This window comes from Aspergillus tubingensis (assembly GCF_013340325.1).
Source record: "Aspergillus tubingensis WU-2223L DNA, scaffold_7, whole genome shotgun sequence".
NCBI classification, from domain to species: Eukaryota; Fungi; Ascomycota; class Eurotiomycetes; order Eurotiales; family Aspergillaceae; genus Aspergillus; species Aspergillus tubingensis.
Window position 1 is genome coordinate 4077784 of NW_023336281.1, and position 20397 is coordinate 4098180.

Below are 20397 nucleotides of genomic sequence, written 5' to 3' on the forward strand. Positions count from 1 at the left end.
GCCTTATCAATCAGTGACTGGTCCAACCCCAACCCGGCCGAACAACAAACCACTTTCTCCCCATCATGAGCTCCATCCGTCGACGCCTGGCCTGTGTGGAGTGCACCCGGCGCAAAATCCGCTGTGACAAAGTTGTTCCCTGTCGCAATTGCACGAGGAGGTGAGCTTCCCCGAAATTCGAATCTCGACAGCAGCTGACTCAGACAGAGGCATTACTTGTTCTCGTGCCAGAGGTAGCGATGATGAGGTGGAGAGATTACAAGCTCGTGTCCAGGAGCTGGAAGCTGCTCTGAGAGAGGCAAATGATCCACAATTGCAACCTAATTCTCGACCCGAATCTGAGATCATCTCCAATGCCAGCAATACCCCTGTCTCCGACACGGTGGAGACCCCCGAACGTGAAATGGCGGACGCCGCCACCATCCTTGAGTTCCTCGCCTGGGGCCGACGGAAGAACCCGGACTATCACGATATGCTAGCCCGTAAAGATGGTGTCGAGCATCATTCCCCTGGCGACGTGACGGCCGAAGGCAGCGGCGATGACCGGAACCCCGAAGTTTCCTCCGCTCTGGCGTATCTCCAGCTCCTCCTCCCAGATCGCGAGCTCATGCAGCAGCTCGTCTCCTACCATTGCGACTGCGTGCTTTGGTATCACGGCTCCTTTCACTCCCTTCGTCTACAAGACGAACTCGACGACTTCTTCCGCTTCGCTAATGGTCATATCGCCCATCCCCGCGTCGACTTGCAATGGGTCGCTCTTCTCTTCTCTGTCCTTACCGGCGCCCTCGCCTGCGCTCCTCGCATGACTGCCCAGGCATGGGGCTTTTCCGAATGGGAGCAGACCACTCTAGCGCAGCGATGGTTCAAAGCAGTCTCGACGTGTCTACATCACGCCGACTTTACCGCCATCCACTCCCTATATGCCGTCCAGGCCATCGCAACACTAACCATGTCGGCTCATCTCCTCGGCTTTTCTAATAGCCTCTCTGTCCTGCTCGCAGCCGCTACTCGTATTGCCCAGGGCCTGGGACTACACCGTCTCGGCTCGGAACGTGAAACAGAACCCTCGCCGGCCATGATTGATCGCGAAATTGGTCGTCGTGCCTGGTGCCAGCTCTGCATCCAAGACTGGTTCTCCATTCCCTTCTCAGAGAGCTATCTCATCCCACGGACGTGCCTGAATACTGCCCGCCCGCGGAACTGCCGCGATGAGGACATGCTGAAGCTACCTGACGATGAACCAAGTGTTGCGGGATACTCGAGGTTCTTTTACCAAGTCGCGGCGCTTATGCCTTCGCTACAGGATAGCATGGCTGCTTCGAATACCCTGTATACGCGATATGAGAAGGTTTTGGAACACGATCGTAAGTTGCGCAGCTTAGCCACACAGGGTCTTCCACTGTACTTGAGGAATGTACCTGTCGAGGAGCACCCGGAGTGGCCGAGATATGTCCTCTGGGCGAGACGTAGCCTGGCGATCAGCTCATCGCATAAGATCATCATGATCCATCGAAAGTTCCTCGAGTTAAGTTTCACAAACCCTGTGTTCGCTAGGACACGTCGCACGTGTGTTGCTGCCGCACGGACAATCATCAAGGAGCAGAAAGAAGCCATCCATGACGGGGGCCCGGTGCTCTGGATCCACCAAGCCTTTAGTGTTGCTGCTAGCGTATGCATTCACTTTCCACCCTCCTACTTCGTAATTGGCTAATAAAAACAGATAATATTATGTCTCGACCTTTTCCACCGCACCACCTCAGACCCAGAAACAACCTACCACCGCCAACTCATCAACGACGGCCTGGACATCCTCTCGCACAATGAATCGAACATGATCGCCCGACGGGGCGTGCATCTCTTAGAGGCATTACTAGCGAGAGAGCGCGACCGGAGTAGTCCCAAGCATCTACCGTCACCAGAGCAGGACGCGGATCGGGACTTCGATCTGGTGGGAGTGATTCGGAGTTTCTGTGAGAAGGGTCGCTGGCAGAGGAGTCGAACAGCTTCGCGGGATGGGAGTCAGGGTTGGCCGCCTGTGGATCGGGGGTCGAGTGAGAGGAGTGCACAGGTGCAGACTCCGGTGGGGGTTACTTCGCCGACGTTGGAGAGGTTGTCCATGTCGTATGGCCTAGAGTGTGCAGAGAGTCTGGAGGATATTCTGGTGTTGGCAGCGAATTATGCTACTTGATTGAGGATGGTATGAGGGGTAGGGATTGTGATGATTTCAATCTCGACCTGCAACAGAATATTGTACCTGCGAGTGTGGACCACATTCATGTGAGAATTATGATTGATATAGACTGTGAATATTCTGCATTGTGTACATAGATTTTGGAATGGTTGCTATGTAACTCCCTGGTTTGCTCACCATACTCTATGTCACTCGATATTCTTATGTCGATAAAATGGCCGAGACCCTGTCGCGGCTCATCACGATGATTGTATATCTCAAATCATTCTATAGCTATCACTACATGCTAAAGTCAAATCTACTTCTACATAACACATAGCAGAGAATGTCCAACATAAACTAAGCCCTCCCCTCCACCCCCTCCTGCACCGGGAGAATCTCAAACGTCTCACTCCCCCTCTCCCTCCTCCTCTTCCACCACCACCCACTCTGACCTCCCTTCCTCATCTCCTTCTCCACCCTCTTTGTCTCCTTCCTCTCTCTCTTCGCCTGCTTCTTCTCCCTCTTCAACCTCTTCTTCTCCGCCCTACTCACCCTGGGAAACTCCGACTCCGGCCCCTGCAACACCCGCCCCGGATGAACCACATTCAACAACACCAGCGCAATGAACATCGGCACCGCATCAAAGACATACTCGTATGCTTCGTGGGTGAGTACGGGGTTACTCGGGTCTGTGCCTTGCGCGTATTGGCAGAGTCGGAAGATGATTCGGATCTGTTTCCCCGGGCCATATTCATTAGTGTTCAGTTGTTCTCCCTGGAACCGGCAAGGTGGATGGGGTAGGACGTACGGTGATCATCCCCAATGCAGTGTACATCACGTAGAATAGCCACCGCCATGGCATAGGCTTGTTCCTGCTCGTGCTCATGTTCATGCCTGCCATACTGCCTGGAGTCAATATCCCTGCCTGCTCGAGGTGGATGAGCTTTCGATGGAGATGGATGATCAAGCCGGTGAAGATCAGGACAAATAGTTCCTGTAGCCCGATTCCACCCATGTAGATATGCACGCCTAACATGATCGTGCTGGTCGGTACATCTGTCTGGGTGGTGATGGCTGCGCCGCCGAGTTGCACGAGGAAGGCGAATATGTCGAGCCAGACGAAGAGTCGGCCGTAGCGGCGGGCTGTGATGCCGGCGAGTTTCTGGTCTGGGGTGAAGAAGTAGATGAGGCGGCCGAGGGTCATGTAGAGGAAGGCGTTGATCCCTGAGGTTAGTTAGTGGGTGATGTAGAGTGGAGGAATGGGAGGAGGGAGACGGACAGAGAGGAGCGAGGAGGAACATGATGGTGTAGACGGTGTCGTAGTTGGAGTTGTTTTGTTGTCGAGTGAGAAGGGCGCGGAATGTGAATGCGATTAGTTCCCATGTTGCGCCCATCATGATGACCCAGGCGTAGCGCTGATGGTGGTTGTTAGTCGGTTGGAGTGAGGGTTTGTATGAGGAACTCGTGTGTACCTTTCTGTAGAGGAATGCTTGTATCCCGTGGCATATGAGGGTTAGGCCGTATAGAACACAGAATAGTACTGCCGCCGCTAAAGAGGGAACGTAGAGGAGGATATCGTCACAAGCCTCTGGAGGGAGGTAGCCATTCTTCCCTGGTTTGGGATTGGTGCATGTTTGGGTTGAGGCCAGAGCACTGGTTGTCGTAGAAATTGAAGCAATCGTTGTGCTCATGGTGACAAAGTAGCGAGACTTCTCACGATCTTCAAACTTCTGTTGATTGAGACGTTTGTTTTCTATGTCTAATAGGATATTGGCCGACATGCGGCACGATCTAGGTCTATATACACCTCATTGAGCACCCGACAGAGCCTCATAATCAGGCAGACATGCAACTAATAATAACATACAGTAAACCAGTTTCATCTCTGCAAAACAGACAAATAAGAGCATATTCTGGCCCTGATTTCAAGTTCTGGGAATCTGGCAGGATGCTTGGCAATCCTTCGAAATATACGAGCAGTGCCAAGAATAGATTATCTTAGGCAGCTACCCGCGCTTTCCCATGACAGGCATAGTGCTGCTCTTGTTTCACGCTCGGGCCAATAGTATCGTCTGCTGATGAAATCTCGCCCCATCAAGAAACACAGATTTGTGAGGCATAACAGCGTAAACAGCCACCATTGCTTGCTAGATCTTACCATGATCCTCCTGCTGTTTAGCTTCCATAAAAATAGTAGTAAAGATCCATCTTCCGTTTTCGCTCCGTGGATTTCAGAATTACTACCACATAAATGTTATGGAAAGCAGTAAGCACTGCGGGCTTCGACGTATTTGACACAAGTACATACTCGAGCCGCTCAGCATCACATGGACTGTACTAGAAGCATTCAGTCATATTCGGCCAAGGTTACATTGAAGTAGACCAGAACTCTTAGTATTGTCTAGTAATCTATCGACACCGTAAAGAAAGAAGAGACCTGCCGATCTATCTCCCAGCCATCCGTCAACCTAGTCGTGCCGGCATGAAGACAGTAGTTTCTAGTTCTTGCACAGCATGTACGGCACAATTACCTCAGTTAAAGCCCGACCAGACTTAAGCCCGGCACTACGCAATGTAGGACGTACCTAATAAATCGTAGACGTCTCCAGAACATTCTATCGAGAAGATGCCCTTGCCGAAAGGTAATAACTCAAGGTATTCATATTGGCAGTCCGGATTCAACTTTCATTGCATACATAGCAGTGTATTGAGTCAAACATGACCTCGACACAAATAAGACCCACGAATCCTGATAGCCGATATGAGATTTCACCCCTGCCAAGTAAGACTGCCTCCTACCGAACACATCAGCGGCCGCGACCTGAAGCCTTGACAGAAGAGGGTACTTGTTTTATATAATGAACTTACCTGTCGACTAATATCTCACCAATTCGGCACACACTTGCCCTGCGCAGCATCGATGCTCAAATCACATTTCTCCCACCAGCAGCACGATCGACAGCCTTCCCATGTGCAACAGTACTCGCCAGTGTGCGCTCGGCAGTCCTCGCCCTCTACACTCCAGTTAGCTAACACGATCTTGGTGATGAGAAAGAGGAAATCACTCACCACCTTGAGGAGGAAGGAATTGGCGGTCACCTATCGGAACGCGAGCCGCAGTCACCATTCCAATGGCAGTGGTGAATGTGAAAAGACTGATGAACTTCATCTTGGGGATGGATATAGATCAATATAGATGTAGTAGGCAGATATGGGTGAGTAGATTATTACCGAAGTCTCGATGAAGGGGAAGCATAGATGGGGTGATTGGGGTTTCTTATGTGCGCCTGACATTGGTACGGCTGTCCACGCCCGCATTGATGATGGACATGTTTGCTTCTTGACTGGGGTGTGTGTGATGCCCAGAGAGCAAGGTATGCACTGGACGATCCTTCCTCGTGTATCATTGAGAATGGCCAATTATCCCCTGAAGGGGCGATTGCGATAACAGGTTAAGCGTGCGGGGTTGAAGTGGTTTAAAGTAAGATTTCATAGGATCTGCCCTTGCGTTGCTTATTGTTTAGTTCAATGATAGCCCGGCCTGCATTGTGGTTTCTTCGTACGGATGGCTAGCTGACTTCCAGCAAGGCCTTGCTCATTATGGCAGTTTGCTTGGAAGCTAGGTAAATTGGACTGTTGATAGGAAGAAGAGCCTTCTTGAGCTATCAAGGTATGTATTGGTCATCCGCCTCACGTCCATACGTAGTAGAGTTTGCTACGTTTGTTATGGTCGTTTATGCTTACTCCATAGTTTGCGATAACGGACTAGGAGATACTAATTCTGCCCGACCTATATCTCTAGGCTGTTGTGATCAAAGATTGCAGGGAGTCCACATTGGCTGAATGCAGGACGGAGAGCCATTACTGTAACTAGTAATCACCCCCGCTCAGACCTAATACCCACCTTTGATCCACCACGCTGTTAGTGGCCGATGCTAATGATATTTTATCGGTAAAGCTGAAGGATACATTTGAAGGGCTACAGGGGTTTCGGGGATGTCCGTTACCAGACACTACCAATGAGACAATAGATGTGGTTAAAAGGGTACCGCAAATATCGTGGTGCACATACCCCACGCAGTGACTCAGTGCTGCGTTGAGCGCGCAGCAACTCAGAAAAAGCAACTTTGAAAAAGCAATGAAGTGAGGTATGGAGAAGGACTTGTTTGGTTCCACGGGAACGGGAAGACTCATGAGATCGGAGAGGGGACCTCAGATGAAGAATTGCGTGATATGCAGGGTGTATTAATGTATTCTTAGTTTGAGATATTTCATTACAGAATGCTTTGTCTATAGACCCTCTGACAGTGACCCATAAGGTTATGAGTGTAACCGTGTGATTACTTCTGATCTCAACGAAGAGATCTGCATTTCATCTGGCCATGATCTATGCAGCCCTGTCCTATCCGACAATGAGGACAAATGATGAGTGCCCAATCTTGATGCTATCTCCAGCCTCACTCATCTACTGATTGGTTCTCATGGATTGACTGGTAGGTATTAGCCAGGTGGGTTCCCTGTTGTTGGAAAAGTCCATGATCATGGCTGGGTCAGTCGTGGACCGGACGGCTCGGAAGAGGCCAGAGATTCGGGATCTGAGTGCCATAAGCATGATGTTTTGATTGGAGGAAAACAGTGTCCGCTGTGGTTCCTTTTTGGGATTTACATCTCAATCCAGACTAGCTCGGTCTCTTATGCGGCTGAGGATATGCAATGCATCGGTCTGTTCATACCTACTCTTCCTACTCGTGAGTAAGAACAAGTCACTTTCAGCTCATTGCCGATCATTAAAAAAACTATTCCCTGTTAGGCTGGAGAGTAATGCACGGATCACCGTCCCTCGGGATTTGGGTCAGATGTACGTTGATCACACCGCTCAACAACTTTGCTTTTGTTGGTTTTGGCTCATTAAACGAACATCGAAAGGTATAAAGAAGGGCAATGATGTATCAAGATCGAATCTCTAACCATCCTGAATTTATAATTCACTCCTCGAGAACATCTTGCTGGTCCTCGTTTCTTCTTTTGAACCGTGCAATCTAAAAGGATTTCAATATGAAATTCTCCCTCTTTATCGCAATCTCTGCCTTCGCTGGCTATGTTGCTGCAGCAAGTATTCCACTAGAACAGCGAGATTATTCTTGTAGCGCGGTGGGTGAATACTGCTGCACATGGGAAGGCTGTAAAGACTGTTGCACATACTGTGAACTGAGCATTGATGCCGCTCAAGGATACTGTCGCTTCGATCTCTGGTGAGGAATCTTTTAACCGTCCGAGTGGTTTAGGTTCTGAAATATACTGATGATCTCGAGGTAGAGACTCAACGAAAGAGGAGCTCATCCGAGTAGTATAGTGCCATTCGCCGTGGGGATGAATAGCTAAGTGAATGGACAACTTCCAAAGGATTACTATGACTACATAGTGGAAAGTGGGTGTATTTAAGAGTACCTGGGTATGTGTCTACTTTGCAGTGAACTGGGTTTGTTTCCGATCAAATAGATGATATCTTCTCATACCGAATGTGAAGTTACAATCAATGTGCAATGGGAAGCGAGCGTGGCAAAACAGCCGAGGAGGCTAACAGCATATCAGAGAGAGCGAATTGACCGGACCATAAAGTCCAGTGCCTAGCAAACATTCAATATGTCAATCATGGTTCAAGGACATAAATGTAGTAGTGATAAATATCATGATGAAGTGGTGTCGGGCAGCCGCTGCACGAGACTTCGCCGATAGGCACTTGTAAGTTACCCCTTATGTCAAGCCAGCCGCATTGAGATTCTCAGAAAGGCGTTCTTGATGTAGCCGTTTTTCTGTTTGGGGCACACTATCAGGCTTCGCCCAGTAAATGTAGGCGGTCTCCAAGAATAGGCCCATGAGAGTAGTGAAACTGTAACGAGTCAGCAATGAGGATTCACCGGACGATTTCGAGCCACTTACAATGCAATGAAACTAAATGCCTCGGCAGTATAGCTTCGGGAGCAAGATACTTCTCCAATCCAGCGGTTCACGCGACAGGTCCTGCGGTTGAAGTTCAGAGCGAGCAGGATGAACGAGGTGAGCCACCTATAGTGATCAGCATTGACCCTCAACTGGCCTAGCTCTAGCATCATAATACTACTTACAGGTAGGATATGATTGCATCGGTGACAAGTAGTGGGATAATGTGCCACTTGGCACGACGTGCTAAGCAGCTGATGCCTACAGCTACAGCTATGACGACCAGACTCGTTGTAGCCTGTACCAAGGTGAGAATAAGACCTTTCAAAAAAATGTACCTCAACAGACCACTTACAATGACAAGTGAGAAAATAACACTGAGAGTCTTGTTGTCCTCACTCACAGCCCAGGCTGTAATTCCCAGGACTATGATCGAGCTGATGGCTTGGATCGTCCGAGCAAACCAACCCGCTAGCCCCAGAGGATGGCCAAGGTAATCATGCATGATGGGCGACTCAATATGAGAGGTGGTGTACGACACAGGAAATGTAAATGTAGATGAGTCGCAAAATGCGCATATGAAGATAGGATTGGTTTCATGTTCCGCTTTTCATCCCGGCCCGTATATACAGTCCGCCAGAGTCTATGATCTCATCGGTTGTGGGGACCCGACCTCAACCACGGATACAACAAACCGCAAACCCTATTGGATGTGCGTACATATGAGATATAAATGAGCAAGCTCATATTCTCCAGCAGTGGTTGGGTGATCATGAATGTGTGTTGCTCGCCCCAGGCTATATCCTATGGTACGACCTCCTTGGCGGGAGACTCACCAGGACATATCTTCGCTCGACAGTTGAACCTTGCAATAACCAAATCTACCTATCAACAATGAATGGCCTGGAACCACGATTTAAACCCAACAATAATATAGTAAGGCCAACTAAGGAAAACCAGAGCACATTGCTGTGCCATATTAACACTGGTAATGCAAGCATCCACCTCTTCACGCGGAACTGTCACCACCCCAGGAAGAGAACTGCCTGATTGAGTGCGTTACCCCATTCGCATTCTGATCCCGCGATACAACACGCGAAGTACCATTGTCTCTCATTGCCCTCCGAAGAGGAGACATCCCGTGCGAAGGCCTCGGTACGTCTGGCTCTATCCAGCCCTTCTTATGGTCCACCATCGCGTTCATGACCAGCTCACTCCATACCTTATCGGTTGGGGTGAAGGGGCACTCAAAGGCCCACTCCAGAAAGACTTGTGCAATGTGTCCGTTCTCGGCTGAGGCATTATTTCTTGCTTCCGATTGTATTGAGGGTGTATGGAACGACACCTCGACAGAACCGCCGTAGGCGGTCTTCTGTGCCAGGCGCTCGATATGAGTTCTGAGAGCAGTGCAATCCCCATTCAGAAAATGACCCGATTTGTGAAGAGTCCAGCTGAAAAACGACATGAGTCTGTCAGTATAAAACGAGGCAATTGGACCGAGTGATCCAGAAGAACTGACCTTTGATCGTCTGCATCATCATAGTTTAACCAGTCATCAAGCCATCCGCCCAATATATCTCTGGGGTCACCGTTATCGCAGTCAGCGGAGTAGCTCCAACAGCGAGATTCCACATCATTTTCTGTCAGGAACTTGGCCGATCTTATACCGACTGTTTTCGAGCAGTCGACCCAAATATCAAAATCAATAATATTGTTATCTTCATTGACATTATGTGTCCCGAGTATTTGCAGTGATGCTTTAGGTGGCGCACTCAAATGCTCCGTCAGAGAAAGGTTAGCGTTCCCTATAGAAAGAGCCATGGTTCCTCTGTTCCAAAACTTTCAATATATAAAGGAGTTCAAAAGATCAAAACAGGACGGTTTCAATTAAATTGGGTAAGTGAGGTTGTGTTCCCTCAATGATGAATGATGGATGACAGAGGGCAGAGCACGATCTGCGTGTCCTTGTGTCAGCCTTGTGAGCTCCTCGGCCCACGAAAAAGTCCAATTACCTAGCTCATGTTGTGTGCTTTGGTAATGAGTCATCTTGTGTAGCGCAATTAGTAGCGAGGTTCTGATCCCTGTAGGATCTGACAGGGTATGTTTCAGCGTTCATGCGGATTCCCGGGTTTACCTAACGATATTACTGGATGTCGTTAGGCGTCAGCATTAACCTGTGGGATATCTCGTCAATTACTGACCTCAGGGGGGTAGGTCGTAAGTGATGCTTTAGGGAGATGGAATTTAAAATTCCATGTAAATTCTATGGCTACGGCCCAAGGCCACTGACTGATGCCTGAGGCAGTAGTGTCTCAGCTGCGAGCCTTTTTCGGGATAACCGAATGGATGGAATTAGTGGAGTGGATATATATCAATACAGTTCTAAATTCCAAGGACTCAAGCGTCACTCGTCCTGCCATGTGTTCATTGATGTATATCGATCTTCCTGCCCCAAACCAGTTACGTGAAGAGGCCAAATTGGCCCCTCGTGCATTGAAGCATCCAAGAGAGTCGCCTGGTTTGTCTTTAATCCTCTCCGTCCTTGGTCCATTTTCTCTTTACCTGTCAGGCTTCGATGAAGCTTGGCGTTGACTGATGTAGACTTCGTGATGAATTGCCTTTTTAGTAATGAAAAGAGTGTAGAGTCGAGTGTGCGACGAAGAGGCACCCTGGCTCGATACCGAAGGTTTCTACGGCTTATCGATATGTTTATGTAGTACACTAACGGCAGTTCTAGCCGAAGTTACATATGTACAGTGGGTCATCCATTATAAAATTTCAATTTTATGGAGATCATATTCAATCTTATAGAAAGGCTAACGCGATGGCAAAAGCGATTGTAGGAAAGCGATATGGAGAAAAAAAAAAGCGGAAAACACCAACTGTAACAAGAGCACAAATCTTGTGGACTCAACTGCTGTGCACGACCATTCCATCGACTCGGCCGCAGTACCGATTATAGGTATCCCCAAATGTCTCGTCCTCACCAATGCATATTTTGTACGTCATTCTAGCGTAATATTCAGCGTGGTCAGCAAGCTCAGGTGCCACCTCGCCATAAGTGCAGCAAAGGATCATCCAACACCGAACAAGCACGTCCATTGCCAGTCCCCATTGCGTGACACGCAACTGCCTACCTTTTTTATACGGAGTTTGCCAGCCTTCAATCACGTAGCCGAGGGATTCCAGCGTTCTGATAGCATATCCAATAGCTTTCCGCCAACGACCATGGGTAGCATGCACTTCTGCCAAAAACAGTCCTGTTTTACAGGTCCCAAGACGAGGCACTTCCAAAGGTGATCGCCGATACGTTTGCTCAATCATAGCAATAGCGGCTTCTGTCATGGTGATTGCAGCAGTCTGCTCTTGAAGACTGAACGAGGATTTGTAGGCGTTAGCTATGTAATTCATGGACGAGTCCGAAGCAGCCATGAGTTCTCGTCGCTTCGCCAAACCAGCTTCCCCTGTTTCGCGCACATCATGACAAATAGCGCAGTCACACTCGAATCCCCAATATTGCTGATATACGTTTTCTGCTGTACCGTCATCCACGGGTGTTCGATAAAAGAATTTGAGCTCTGTGTTTGCGGGAAGATCCTGTGTAGCGCGAAGTACCATCATATCTCCGATGAATGCACGGTATGAGTTCGGATAACAGCAGTGATTTACGTAAGATGCGAGACGCCAGATTCCACTGGAATCAAATCGTTCATTATCGGTGTCAAGATCCCCATTGTCTGCATTAATTCTGCATATGTGGGCTGTACGTGAGGTGACTGAGCAGCCAAAACCATTAAGTGACATTACTCGCTCAGCCAGATAACTGGAAATGTCAGTAAATCTCATGTTGTTCGCGCATGAGAAGTAATACTTACGTATCAACGACGGGTGAACCGTCCACCTCAGAGACACCCACAGAAGTATATGAGCCATGGTACAGATCATTAAATGTCGGAATGAACGATGGGTTGTTGTGCAGCTTTCGTACGATGAGACTATTCAGTTCGGCTTGGGTACCTACTTTCATACTGTCTGTATCGGCGTACACCAATATTGAAACGTTGGTCATATCACCCTCTTCATGGAAAGCATACGCAAAGGCCTTTTCACAAAGAAGTAGGTCACCGGCACGGACCGCCTGTGTTGTAAACAAACCACGTCCATGGGTAGAGGGCCTCACCTCAACAGGGCCAACATACGTTGCGTGGTCCAAATGTGGGGGTTTGAGTTTTGTTGCCTCCTGCATTTCTTTGAATGGATACTTGCCAGTCTGCTGCTCTGTGAGTCGCGCTGCAGCCCGTGCAAACTCGCTTTTAGCGGTGGCATTGTTTGGATAGGCCTTGCAAAGATCTACGTAAACATCACAGCACTCTCGAAATCTCTGAAGATAGTAAAGGGCCTGAGCTTTACGGAACAATGCTTTCTCAGCAGATCTATCCTTGGATAGGATGTGCTCGACATCGCGCAGGGCCGCGTCGAACTGATGGGTTTTGAGGAATGCCTGAGCACGATTAAGCCTTACGGTAAGCTCTTCCTGGGGAGTTGTGGAACAATTCAGAGCCTTGGAATAACTGTACCTTCGTTAGCGTTACGTCATTGTTTTATCAGTTTCAGGTTAATACGTACCAGTTTATAGCAAGATGATAGTCCTTCTCATTGTAGAGATCATTGCCCGTTGTTTTCCAGGAGTTAGCAGAGAAACCATTTTCTGACTCATCTCTCCAGATTGAGGGCACCAAGGAGTCATCCTCCAGGATGAACTTGAAATCAGAAAGATGGTCGACCCGCAGTCCACAATCTCCATCGCCCATGACTTTCAGATAAGGCTCCTTTACAAGCATGATAATTCCATCGACAAGCCGCCCATCTGTTACGAGATCCCTATCCTGGTTATACAGCTGCAATGCAAGAACGTCTCCTCCCTCATCTTCCACAACGGTCACAATTCCTGTCTTCCTAAACGAAGGAGTGACTGCTCTCAAGAGGATGTAACAGCCGCGATGATGAGTCTCGATGGTGAGATCCTTGATGAGAATCTTCTTCAAATCTCCCAGAGCCGCAATAGAGGGTGGGTATGCAGGAGGGATAAATGAGGTGCGAATCGCATTCTTGTCCACCGGTGTAGTAGTCTCCGTCAAGTAGCGATAAATAAACTGGTTTATTATCTCGTCGCGGGACTTTGTCAGTTCGACTGGCTGGCCCCTGCGAGATTTGGCATACTTTAGGATTTCCCTCTGTTCCTCCAGGTATTTCATGTATTTAGGAACGCGTGAGGGGTCATGGCATTCCATCTTGTTGGTCGGTTTGGGTTAAGGTATGAGGTCGGTGTGACTTGTTACGCAATGACTGAATATGTGGATGAACGAGGACTTGAATGAGAGCGAGGGCGAAGATGGGAGGAGGAGGAAGATTTCATTTAGTAGAGGTGAGAAGGAAGTCGGGACGTCAGTGAAAGCAAACGAGTGGTGAATGCAAACGAACGAGTGCAGCCGGAACTTGCCGTGATTTCATGCTTCACCAGATGAATCACTTTCCTACTAGGCAATAACAACGCGAGATTGCTGGCAGTAACAGATTGAAACCTCACTGAACACACAAATAGTCACTAAACCAGCTTTCACTATAGTCATATATCTCAAAACTGGTCATTAGGATGTGTGAATGGCATACATGCATTAGCTATGATGGAAAGTATGCGACTTCGTGAAATATAAAGTAACACTGAAATAGCGGCTAGATCCATTATGTATGCAGGCCTAACATATTATCAGCGAAGTGACTTCGTACCTATTCGAACGATTATGATAGCCAAAGAATATGGCTGTAGCCACCTCTCATCTTGTACCAGTCCTTTTCTCCCGACTACTCACCTGCTTGGGTCGAAGAAACCTCCAGAAAGTGTCATAAGATTGAACAGCAAACAGCGAAATATGACAGTACAGTACACTGATCATACCCCTGCTACACCGTCGCATTCAACAACAAACTCCACCCCAACAGAACTTGAGCTGCAGTATTAATCGGACAGGCACATCAGATAGTGAAACTGACTCATGTATCAACAATCTAATCTCCATCAATTCTACATTGTAAGTGATGGAAACGGTTAACCCCCTGCCGATCCCACGCTAATTTCACCGCATCTTCCGTGTGTCAAAATATCAGTGTATTAGGATCGTCGGGTCTGGGTCACTCTCCCCATTCTAATCTCCATTCACCGATACTTTTAAGCCAGACTAATTCTTTTGGACAGCCGTTGTCCCTTAAATTTGTCTGCGAGCTAAGATAGTCAGTAGCAGTGATCATTCCCGGACTGGGTGTTGAATAACGGCGGATCTGCTTATCTGATATGATATGATGTGCAGTGCTGTGGATCCCTCAAGTCGAAGAATATACTTATTTGTAGGGTATAATTGTTAATCAATATAGTATCTCATGGCCTCTTCGAGTCATGTTAACAAGAGGATGTCGTGGTGTCTGAGCTACATATTATGAGTAGACTAATTTGGAGTTAGCACTTCGGGCTTAAATTGCCTTTATTAAAATGTAGAGTAAGTCTCCCCGCTCGGGAAATCCTCCCGATCCATGGTTTTAGATATATAGGCCTCATCAACGTAATTCCGGCAAATACTTTTCCCTGTCTCGAGATCTCCGGAATTGGGGGATTGCGGACATGCAGGGTGCTGATTCTAGGGTTTCGCGCGGGTCGGCCGGTGCGAACATGTCCAGGGATTTGGGGAGTCTCGGTTTCATCCCCGTGGGACGATGGAATTTTCGGGATCCACTCTGGTTTTGCATACTAAACACACAAAATATGTGACAAAATGTCACTTTACTATTGCTGTAATCGTAGTGAGAGCTGCATCGTGCGATAGCTGTGAAGTATTATGTGAATTAGGTTTAATCTATCGATCTATATCTATATCGTCAGACTTCGTAGACGTTTATGCCGATGGCGTTGCTTATCGCATCTCTTTCAGATGCGTCGTAGATGAGCAGTAGGCCCCTTCATCTTCAATGTTACCGAAGAGATGTCTGGCCGGAGCGAGGTGCTTGAGCACCATACTCCCGGACCTTGCATGGAACACGCATGCGATGTCCCTCGTCTCTAATAAGTGTAGCATGCTGGGGTCGGGATGCGGGCTGATCCCTTCGTCCAGCCGCGTTCAGTAGCACTTCATAAGCTGCTGCACTGTTGTAGGCCCAGTACCGACTATCACCCTGGCAGCACCTTTCACCGTGGCCACACGTGTTCGGCGGAGACATCTGTCGAATTTCCGGTACGCGGGCGGTCGATATCCTGGTCGATTCGGGTGGTTACCGCGATGCCCTGCAGCTCAACGTCGGAACTTCTTCGAGTCTCGTCGGCAGCGATATGAGCGTTCTTGGAGGCCATGGAGCTCAACGGATCGTTGATCTGGCGAAATCCATCGTTGTTGTGGGTGGTGCCGTTGGGAAAGTATAGCTTCGTGCCGGATGACGGGTGGGAACGGGCTTTGGAGACTCCGCTTCGCACTTTGCCGAGGAAGCCCTGAATCAGAGGCTTCATGAGAGGCAGACAGCCACAAATGATAGCTACATCGAGTTCGAGACAAGTCCAGACGGATTCTTTGGCGCTTGAGGCTGTAATCAATTAGTCGAGAACGCCAATAATCCTCCAAAAATATATAACTCACAAGCCAGGTCGGTGGTGACGAAATTACGGAACTCAATCAGACGCATCAGACTGAATATACAGACCCTGTTCAGTTGTCAGCGCCGGAATTCGAGACAATCCACAGGATAACATACAGTCCACCCAGGGAGAACACGAGCGTCACAGCAATTTTCTGACGAAAGGTAATCTGTAGCCCCCAAACAATAGGTGTGGGTAGACACAGCACAATGACATCCTCAACCAAAGAAAACGCTCCCATCGCCTGGAAGAAGGCTCGCTGGCCGCTCATGCAATGTCCCTTGAGATCCTTGTCATAGTAGTACTGAACTGGAGTACATTGAAAAATGTTCACAAGCAGTGCCGTGACAGCCCAACAGGCAATAAAGCCAATCAGGATATTCGAGATAATTGCATACGCGCGCACCGTTCCCAGTAGACGCTTCAGGAACACGACGATCGATATCTTCACAAACGCAGCGGACGGCGCCCAAAACTTCTGAATCATCCATGAACCCTGTATCAAATTCGTGCATATGTTAGTGGGTGCCATCGCAAACCAAGTGCGCCCATTGAGAACGTACAAATTGAATACGTCGCCGTTCGTCGGCCGGCAGAGAGCTAACTGGTAAACCCACGCCATTGAATGCGGCTATATGCGCAGCAAGAATCAGTATTCACTCGGTCGGCCAGCTATGCATGAGAGGTGCGAGCAACTCACTGTCCACAACAAAGGCGGTTGCGCAGTAGGAAAGAATCAAGCCCACGCCCATCAACCAGTCCTCTACTTTCAGACCGGCGGTGGTGAAGCGCCGCGAATATAATCGCAGGACATACGAAACGGTGGCCAGAGCAGCACCAATGATGGGTACGATGGTCAGGACATTCTTCCAGTACCGATTCTCTTCGTAAGTCATCCTGCACGGCCGGCGATACGAGTCAGCGATGCAGGGAGCAGCGACCAGGCGGGTCAGGCGATTCCATATAAGATTCCCATTTCAGGGAGGGGGGAAGAGGGGGATTTGTGGTCTTTTGTGGTTCTGTGCAAGAAGGATCCGAATTAATGAATAATATTACGAAAGGGCTGTCGTCGCCACCAGAACCTAAAGGGCAAGGGGATGCGATTCTTTAACTCAGACTCAGCCCGGTCGGAGTTACGATAAAGATTGGGAAGGCGTCCGCTAATTTGTGCAAGACTATTTGAACCGGATGCAGGATTCATTGGCTTTTCATTTCCACGGCTCGGCGAATTTTTAACTTTTTTAACTTTCTCCGCCGCTAGATTGACGAGCCAGAACTGAGACCAGAATAGATTGACACTGAGTAAGCGGCGATAATTGATCGAGGTGGCTTGTCTGCGACCGTGGTTCAGAGGTCGATCTTTCTGTCCGCCGTGTTCAATGCGCTGTGCGTCCCGCTGGGAACTGGTCCGTACCACTGCGATCATCAGCGTATATCTGGTGGTGATAAAAACCCCAGCAATCCAGCAGCTGGGATTCTGGGGGGCTGAGGGGAGACATGGCAAGGATCATCGGTGGTTGTGTGGATAAATTCCTTCGCGTGGTCTATGCCGGCATGCCGTGCGATGGGCTTCAGGGGTCTTCCTGCAGGAAGATAGTTACCGAGCGAAGAAAACCCGAGAGACAACGTGGTGCAATCAATTTGAGACGCTGGTCTCAGATGGTGTCCACATGGTCCAATTGTGCAGGTACACAATGGTAGTAGTGGTCTAATACTTTTAGTACTCCGTGGTAATCTAGCGTAGGGTGAAGAAGGCAGCCACGATCTATTGTGTGAGGGCAAACGTGGTGGTGTGCATTCAAGGAAAAGCTTCGGACGTCGACCGAAACCTAACTCCACTTACCAACAAGCCCCAACGGGGACCTGCGTCAAGATTCCACCCCTTGAACATTTATGATTGGTGGCACTACATAGTTTATACTAACCATGGTGGAGCAAAGGGTCCACTTGCAACTCCATGCAGCTTCCTTGGGTTTTCTTCACAGCTACGGGCCCGGTTGCGGCGTATGTCGCCCAACTACCGCATCTCGCACTCTCCAGCCACCAAGCAATTCTTCCTCCACAACCCACAACCTTTGCCCACCCAGTCTTCAATAGCTTTGAATCGTATGAATCGTATGAGACATTGAATTGGTCCGTTCATTCCGTTTTTCCCGAAGGTAAGAAAAATTTCTCCTGAACGTTGGCCCCGACCGTTCATTCAAATGGTCGCGATCGTCGCTGTTTCCCCGTTCCCTTCCGCCGAGTTTGTCTCACAGTCGCGTGGCAGCCCTGAAGAATGACGCCTTCGCCTTCCAAGACCTCGTTGGCCCTTCTGGCCGTCCAATTCTTTGGACTGGGCTCCGCTTGTGGTTGCTCATGCACTCTGGATAGCCTCAACGCTACCCTTCAGGGTCGTGTACAGCCCTTGACCCCTTTCTCCCTCCCTTGCTTCTCCAACTACAATGGCCAGTCCGTCACCCCCAACGATGCCGCCTGTGCCAACATTCAGGACAACTACACCGACCCTTACCTCCGCACCAACTCTCCCAATGGTTACATGAACAACCAGGATGAGATGTGCTCGTCTAACCCCAAGGATCAATGTCTGCTCGATAGCAGCGACCCCACCGATCCTCTGGCCTTTGTCAACCAGACCTGCCGTCAGGGCAACATGCCCTCCTACTACATCGAGGTCAAGGATGACTCCGATGTCCGCCACGCTCTGCACTTCTCCAACTGCTCTGGTACCCGTCTGTCCATCAAGAACAGTGGTCATGATTACCTGACCCGCAGCAGCGGCAAGGGTACCTTGGCCCTGTGGACTCGCAAGCTGCAGAACCTCAGCTACAGTCCCGCCTTTGTCCCCGAAGGCTGCCAGGCCTCCTACAACGCTATCACTGCCGGTGCTGGTGTTAACTTCGATGAAGCCTACGAGTTCGCTCATCAGAACAACGTCACCATCCTTGGTGGTTACTCCCCCACCGTCGGTCTCTCTGGCGGTTGGGTCATGAACGGTGGTCACTCGGTCCTCTCCCCCGTTTATGGTCTTGGTGTCGACCGTGTCGTCCAGTTCAAGGTTGTCACCCCTGATGGCGAGCTGCGCATCGCCAACGAGTGCCAGAACCAGGACCTCTTCTGGGCCCTGCGTGGTGGCGGTGGTGGTACCTTTGGTGTTGTCCTCGAGAGCACTCACCGCGTCGAGCCCACCGTCAGCTTCGTCGCCGCCATCATCAAGTTCACCAGCAACTCCACCAACGTCCTCCCCTTCATGGACATCGTTGTCAACAATACTCTGAAGTGGGCCAAGGAAGGCTGGGGTGGTCACGTCACCGGCGACACCCTCGTCAACGTCTCCCCCCTGCTCTCTGTCGCTGAAGCGAATGCCTCCATGGCCGAGGTTGCCGCCTACGCCAAGGCTCAGGGTGGTTCCGCCGTCATCGAGGCCTTCTCTTCCTGGTACGACTTCTACGAGAAGTACGTCACCTCCAGCTCCGTCAGCGTTGGTGTCACCCACTTCGCTGGCAGTCGCTTGGTCCCCACCGACGTCTTCGAGACCGCCGAGGGTCGCTCCAACCTGATGGACTTCTTCGAGCTCATCCTCGCCAACGGCCAGACCCCTTACATCCCCGTCGTCGCCCCTGTCCTGTACAACTACACTGAGGGCTCCACCAGTGCCTCCCCCGCCTGGCGCAAGTCCGTCTGGGAGCTGGGTTCCGGCAGCAGCTGGGCCTGGAACAGCACCCTGCAGACCCGCGAGCAAAAGATTGCCACTCTGCAGAACATGACTGCTACCCTGGAGCGTATCACCCCTGGCAGTGGTGCTTACAGCAACGAGGCTAACGCCTTCACTGTTGACTGGCAGGAGGCCTGGTGGGGAGACAACTACGACAAGCTCCTCTCCATCAAGCGCAAGTATGACCCTACCGGTCTGCTGAGCTGCTGGAAGTGTGTCGGCTGGGAGGATTCCCAGGCCAACAGCACTTGCTTTGCTGCTTTTTCTTGAGCCACTGACTATTAGTCCGGTCGGTCTTAAGTTGTAAATATAATCAACCCCACTGGTAGTGGGAAGACGCGATAGATATCGTTCTTATTCAACGACTACTTGATCTGTATATTATGTCAAGCATTAGATGATACTGTATACGTTTTAATGATTGAAGGCATTTACATGTTTCCAACATATATTTCTGCATCGAGATTTAGTAGGACTTAGACACCTTTTTACATTTCTTGTAGTCAAGCCGAATGCAACAAGCACTCCCTGTTGTGTTAGCCATTTCGCCGCCGGTTTCGGCGTATACTACCTTGATTCTGCTCGATAAAACGAGACATTGAAAGACCATTGGTGACCGCGTTCCAAATGGCTCATATGTTTCACCTGAGACTGAGCCAGAAAAATGAAATCGCAAATGTACAATATAGACGGTAGTTTGAAGTTTGTGCGTTGGATGGAGATAACGGAATATATTTTTGCCCCCACTAGGTACGGCACATCAAGGGGTGATTATTACTACCTGCGCCTTAGTGGTTAATACACAAAATACACTGCGAATTTGGATAAATGTAGAGAATTGATGAATACTCTAAATTGGTTTCCCAAAGGACTCATCTACGCCATGGCATCTAT

General features: G+C 49.4%; 8 protein-coding genes across 8 annotated transcripts; 2 read left to right on the forward strand and 6 right to left on the reverse strand.

Moving 5' to 3' along the window:
- Window positions 1–65: 65 nt before the first annotated feature.
- AtWU_06290 (Zn(II)2Cys6 transcription factor) lies at window positions 66–2188 on the forward strand (the record flags this gene model as incomplete). The annotated part of the gene is made up of 3 exons (XM_035501400.1): window positions 66–160; window positions 208–1669; window positions 1721–2188. 3 exons carry the CDS (start codon window positions 66–68, stop codon window positions 2186–2188), a joined length of 2025 nt encoding a protein of 674 aa, XP_035357293.1.
- Window positions 2189–2530: 342 nt separating this feature from the next.
- On the reverse strand, window positions 2531–3864 carry AtWU_06291 (RTA1 domain-containing protein; the record flags this gene model as incomplete). The annotated part of the gene is made up of 4 exons (XM_035501401.1): window positions 2531–2905; window positions 2982–3397; window positions 3453–3588; window positions 3646–3864. The coding sequence occupies 4 exons, from the start codon at window positions 3862–3864 to the stop codon at window positions 2531–2533; spliced, it is 1146 nt and encodes a 381-aa protein (XP_035357294.1).
- A 1192-nt stretch (window positions 3865–5056) lies between these two features.
- Window positions 5057–5342, reverse strand: AtWU_06292 (RTA1 domain protein; the record flags this gene model as incomplete). Its single annotated transcript, XM_035501402.1, has 2 exons — window positions 5057–5187; window positions 5243–5342. The coding sequence occupies 2 exons, from the start codon at window positions 5340–5342 to the stop codon at window positions 5057–5059; spliced, it is 231 nt and encodes a 76-aa protein (XP_035357295.1).
- Window positions 5343–7927: 2585 nt separating this feature from the next.
- AtWU_06293 (MARVEL domain-containing protein) lies at window positions 7928–8618 on the reverse strand (the record flags this gene model as incomplete). Its single annotated transcript, XM_035501403.1, has 4 exons — window positions 7928–8063; window positions 8114–8239; window positions 8299–8411; window positions 8469–8618. 4 exons carry the CDS (start codon window positions 8616–8618, stop codon window positions 7928–7930), a joined length of 525 nt encoding a protein of 174 aa, XP_035357296.1.
- A 504-nt stretch (window positions 8619–9122) lies between these two features.
- AtWU_06294 (aldo/keto reductase family protein) lies at window positions 9123–9934 on the reverse strand (the record flags this gene model as incomplete). Its single annotated transcript, XM_035501404.1, has 2 exons — window positions 9123–9564; window positions 9633–9934. The coding sequence occupies 2 exons, from the start codon at window positions 9932–9934 to the stop codon at window positions 9123–9125; spliced, it is 744 nt and encodes a 247-aa protein (XP_035357297.1).
- Window positions 9935–11023: 1089 nt separating this feature from the next.
- Window positions 11024–13404, reverse strand: AtWU_06295 (TPR domain protein; the record flags this gene model as incomplete). The annotated part of the gene is made up of 3 exons (XM_035501405.1): window positions 11024–11936; window positions 11989–12684; window positions 12740–13404. The coding sequence occupies 3 exons, from the start codon at window positions 13402–13404 to the stop codon at window positions 11024–11026; spliced, it is 2274 nt and encodes a 757-aa protein (XP_035357298.1).
- A 1943-nt stretch (window positions 13405–15347) lies between these two features.
- Window positions 15348–16684, reverse strand: AtWU_06296 (uncharacterized protein; the record flags this gene model as incomplete). The annotated part of the gene is made up of 5 exons (XM_035501406.1): window positions 15348–15736; window positions 15790–15854; window positions 15905–16284; window positions 16352–16419; window positions 16489–16684. The coding sequence occupies 5 exons, from the start codon at window positions 16682–16684 to the stop codon at window positions 15348–15350; spliced, it is 1098 nt and encodes a 365-aa protein (XP_035357299.1).
- A 1382-nt stretch (window positions 16685–18066) lies between these two features.
- Window positions 18067–19773, forward strand: AtWU_06297 (putative isoamyl alcohol oxidase; the record flags this gene model as incomplete). Its single annotated transcript, XM_035501407.1, has 1 exon — window positions 18067–19773. One exon carries the CDS (start codon window positions 18067–18069, stop codon window positions 19771–19773), a length of 1707 nt encoding a protein of 568 aa, XP_035357300.1.
- Window positions 19774–20397: the final 624 nt, after the last annotated feature.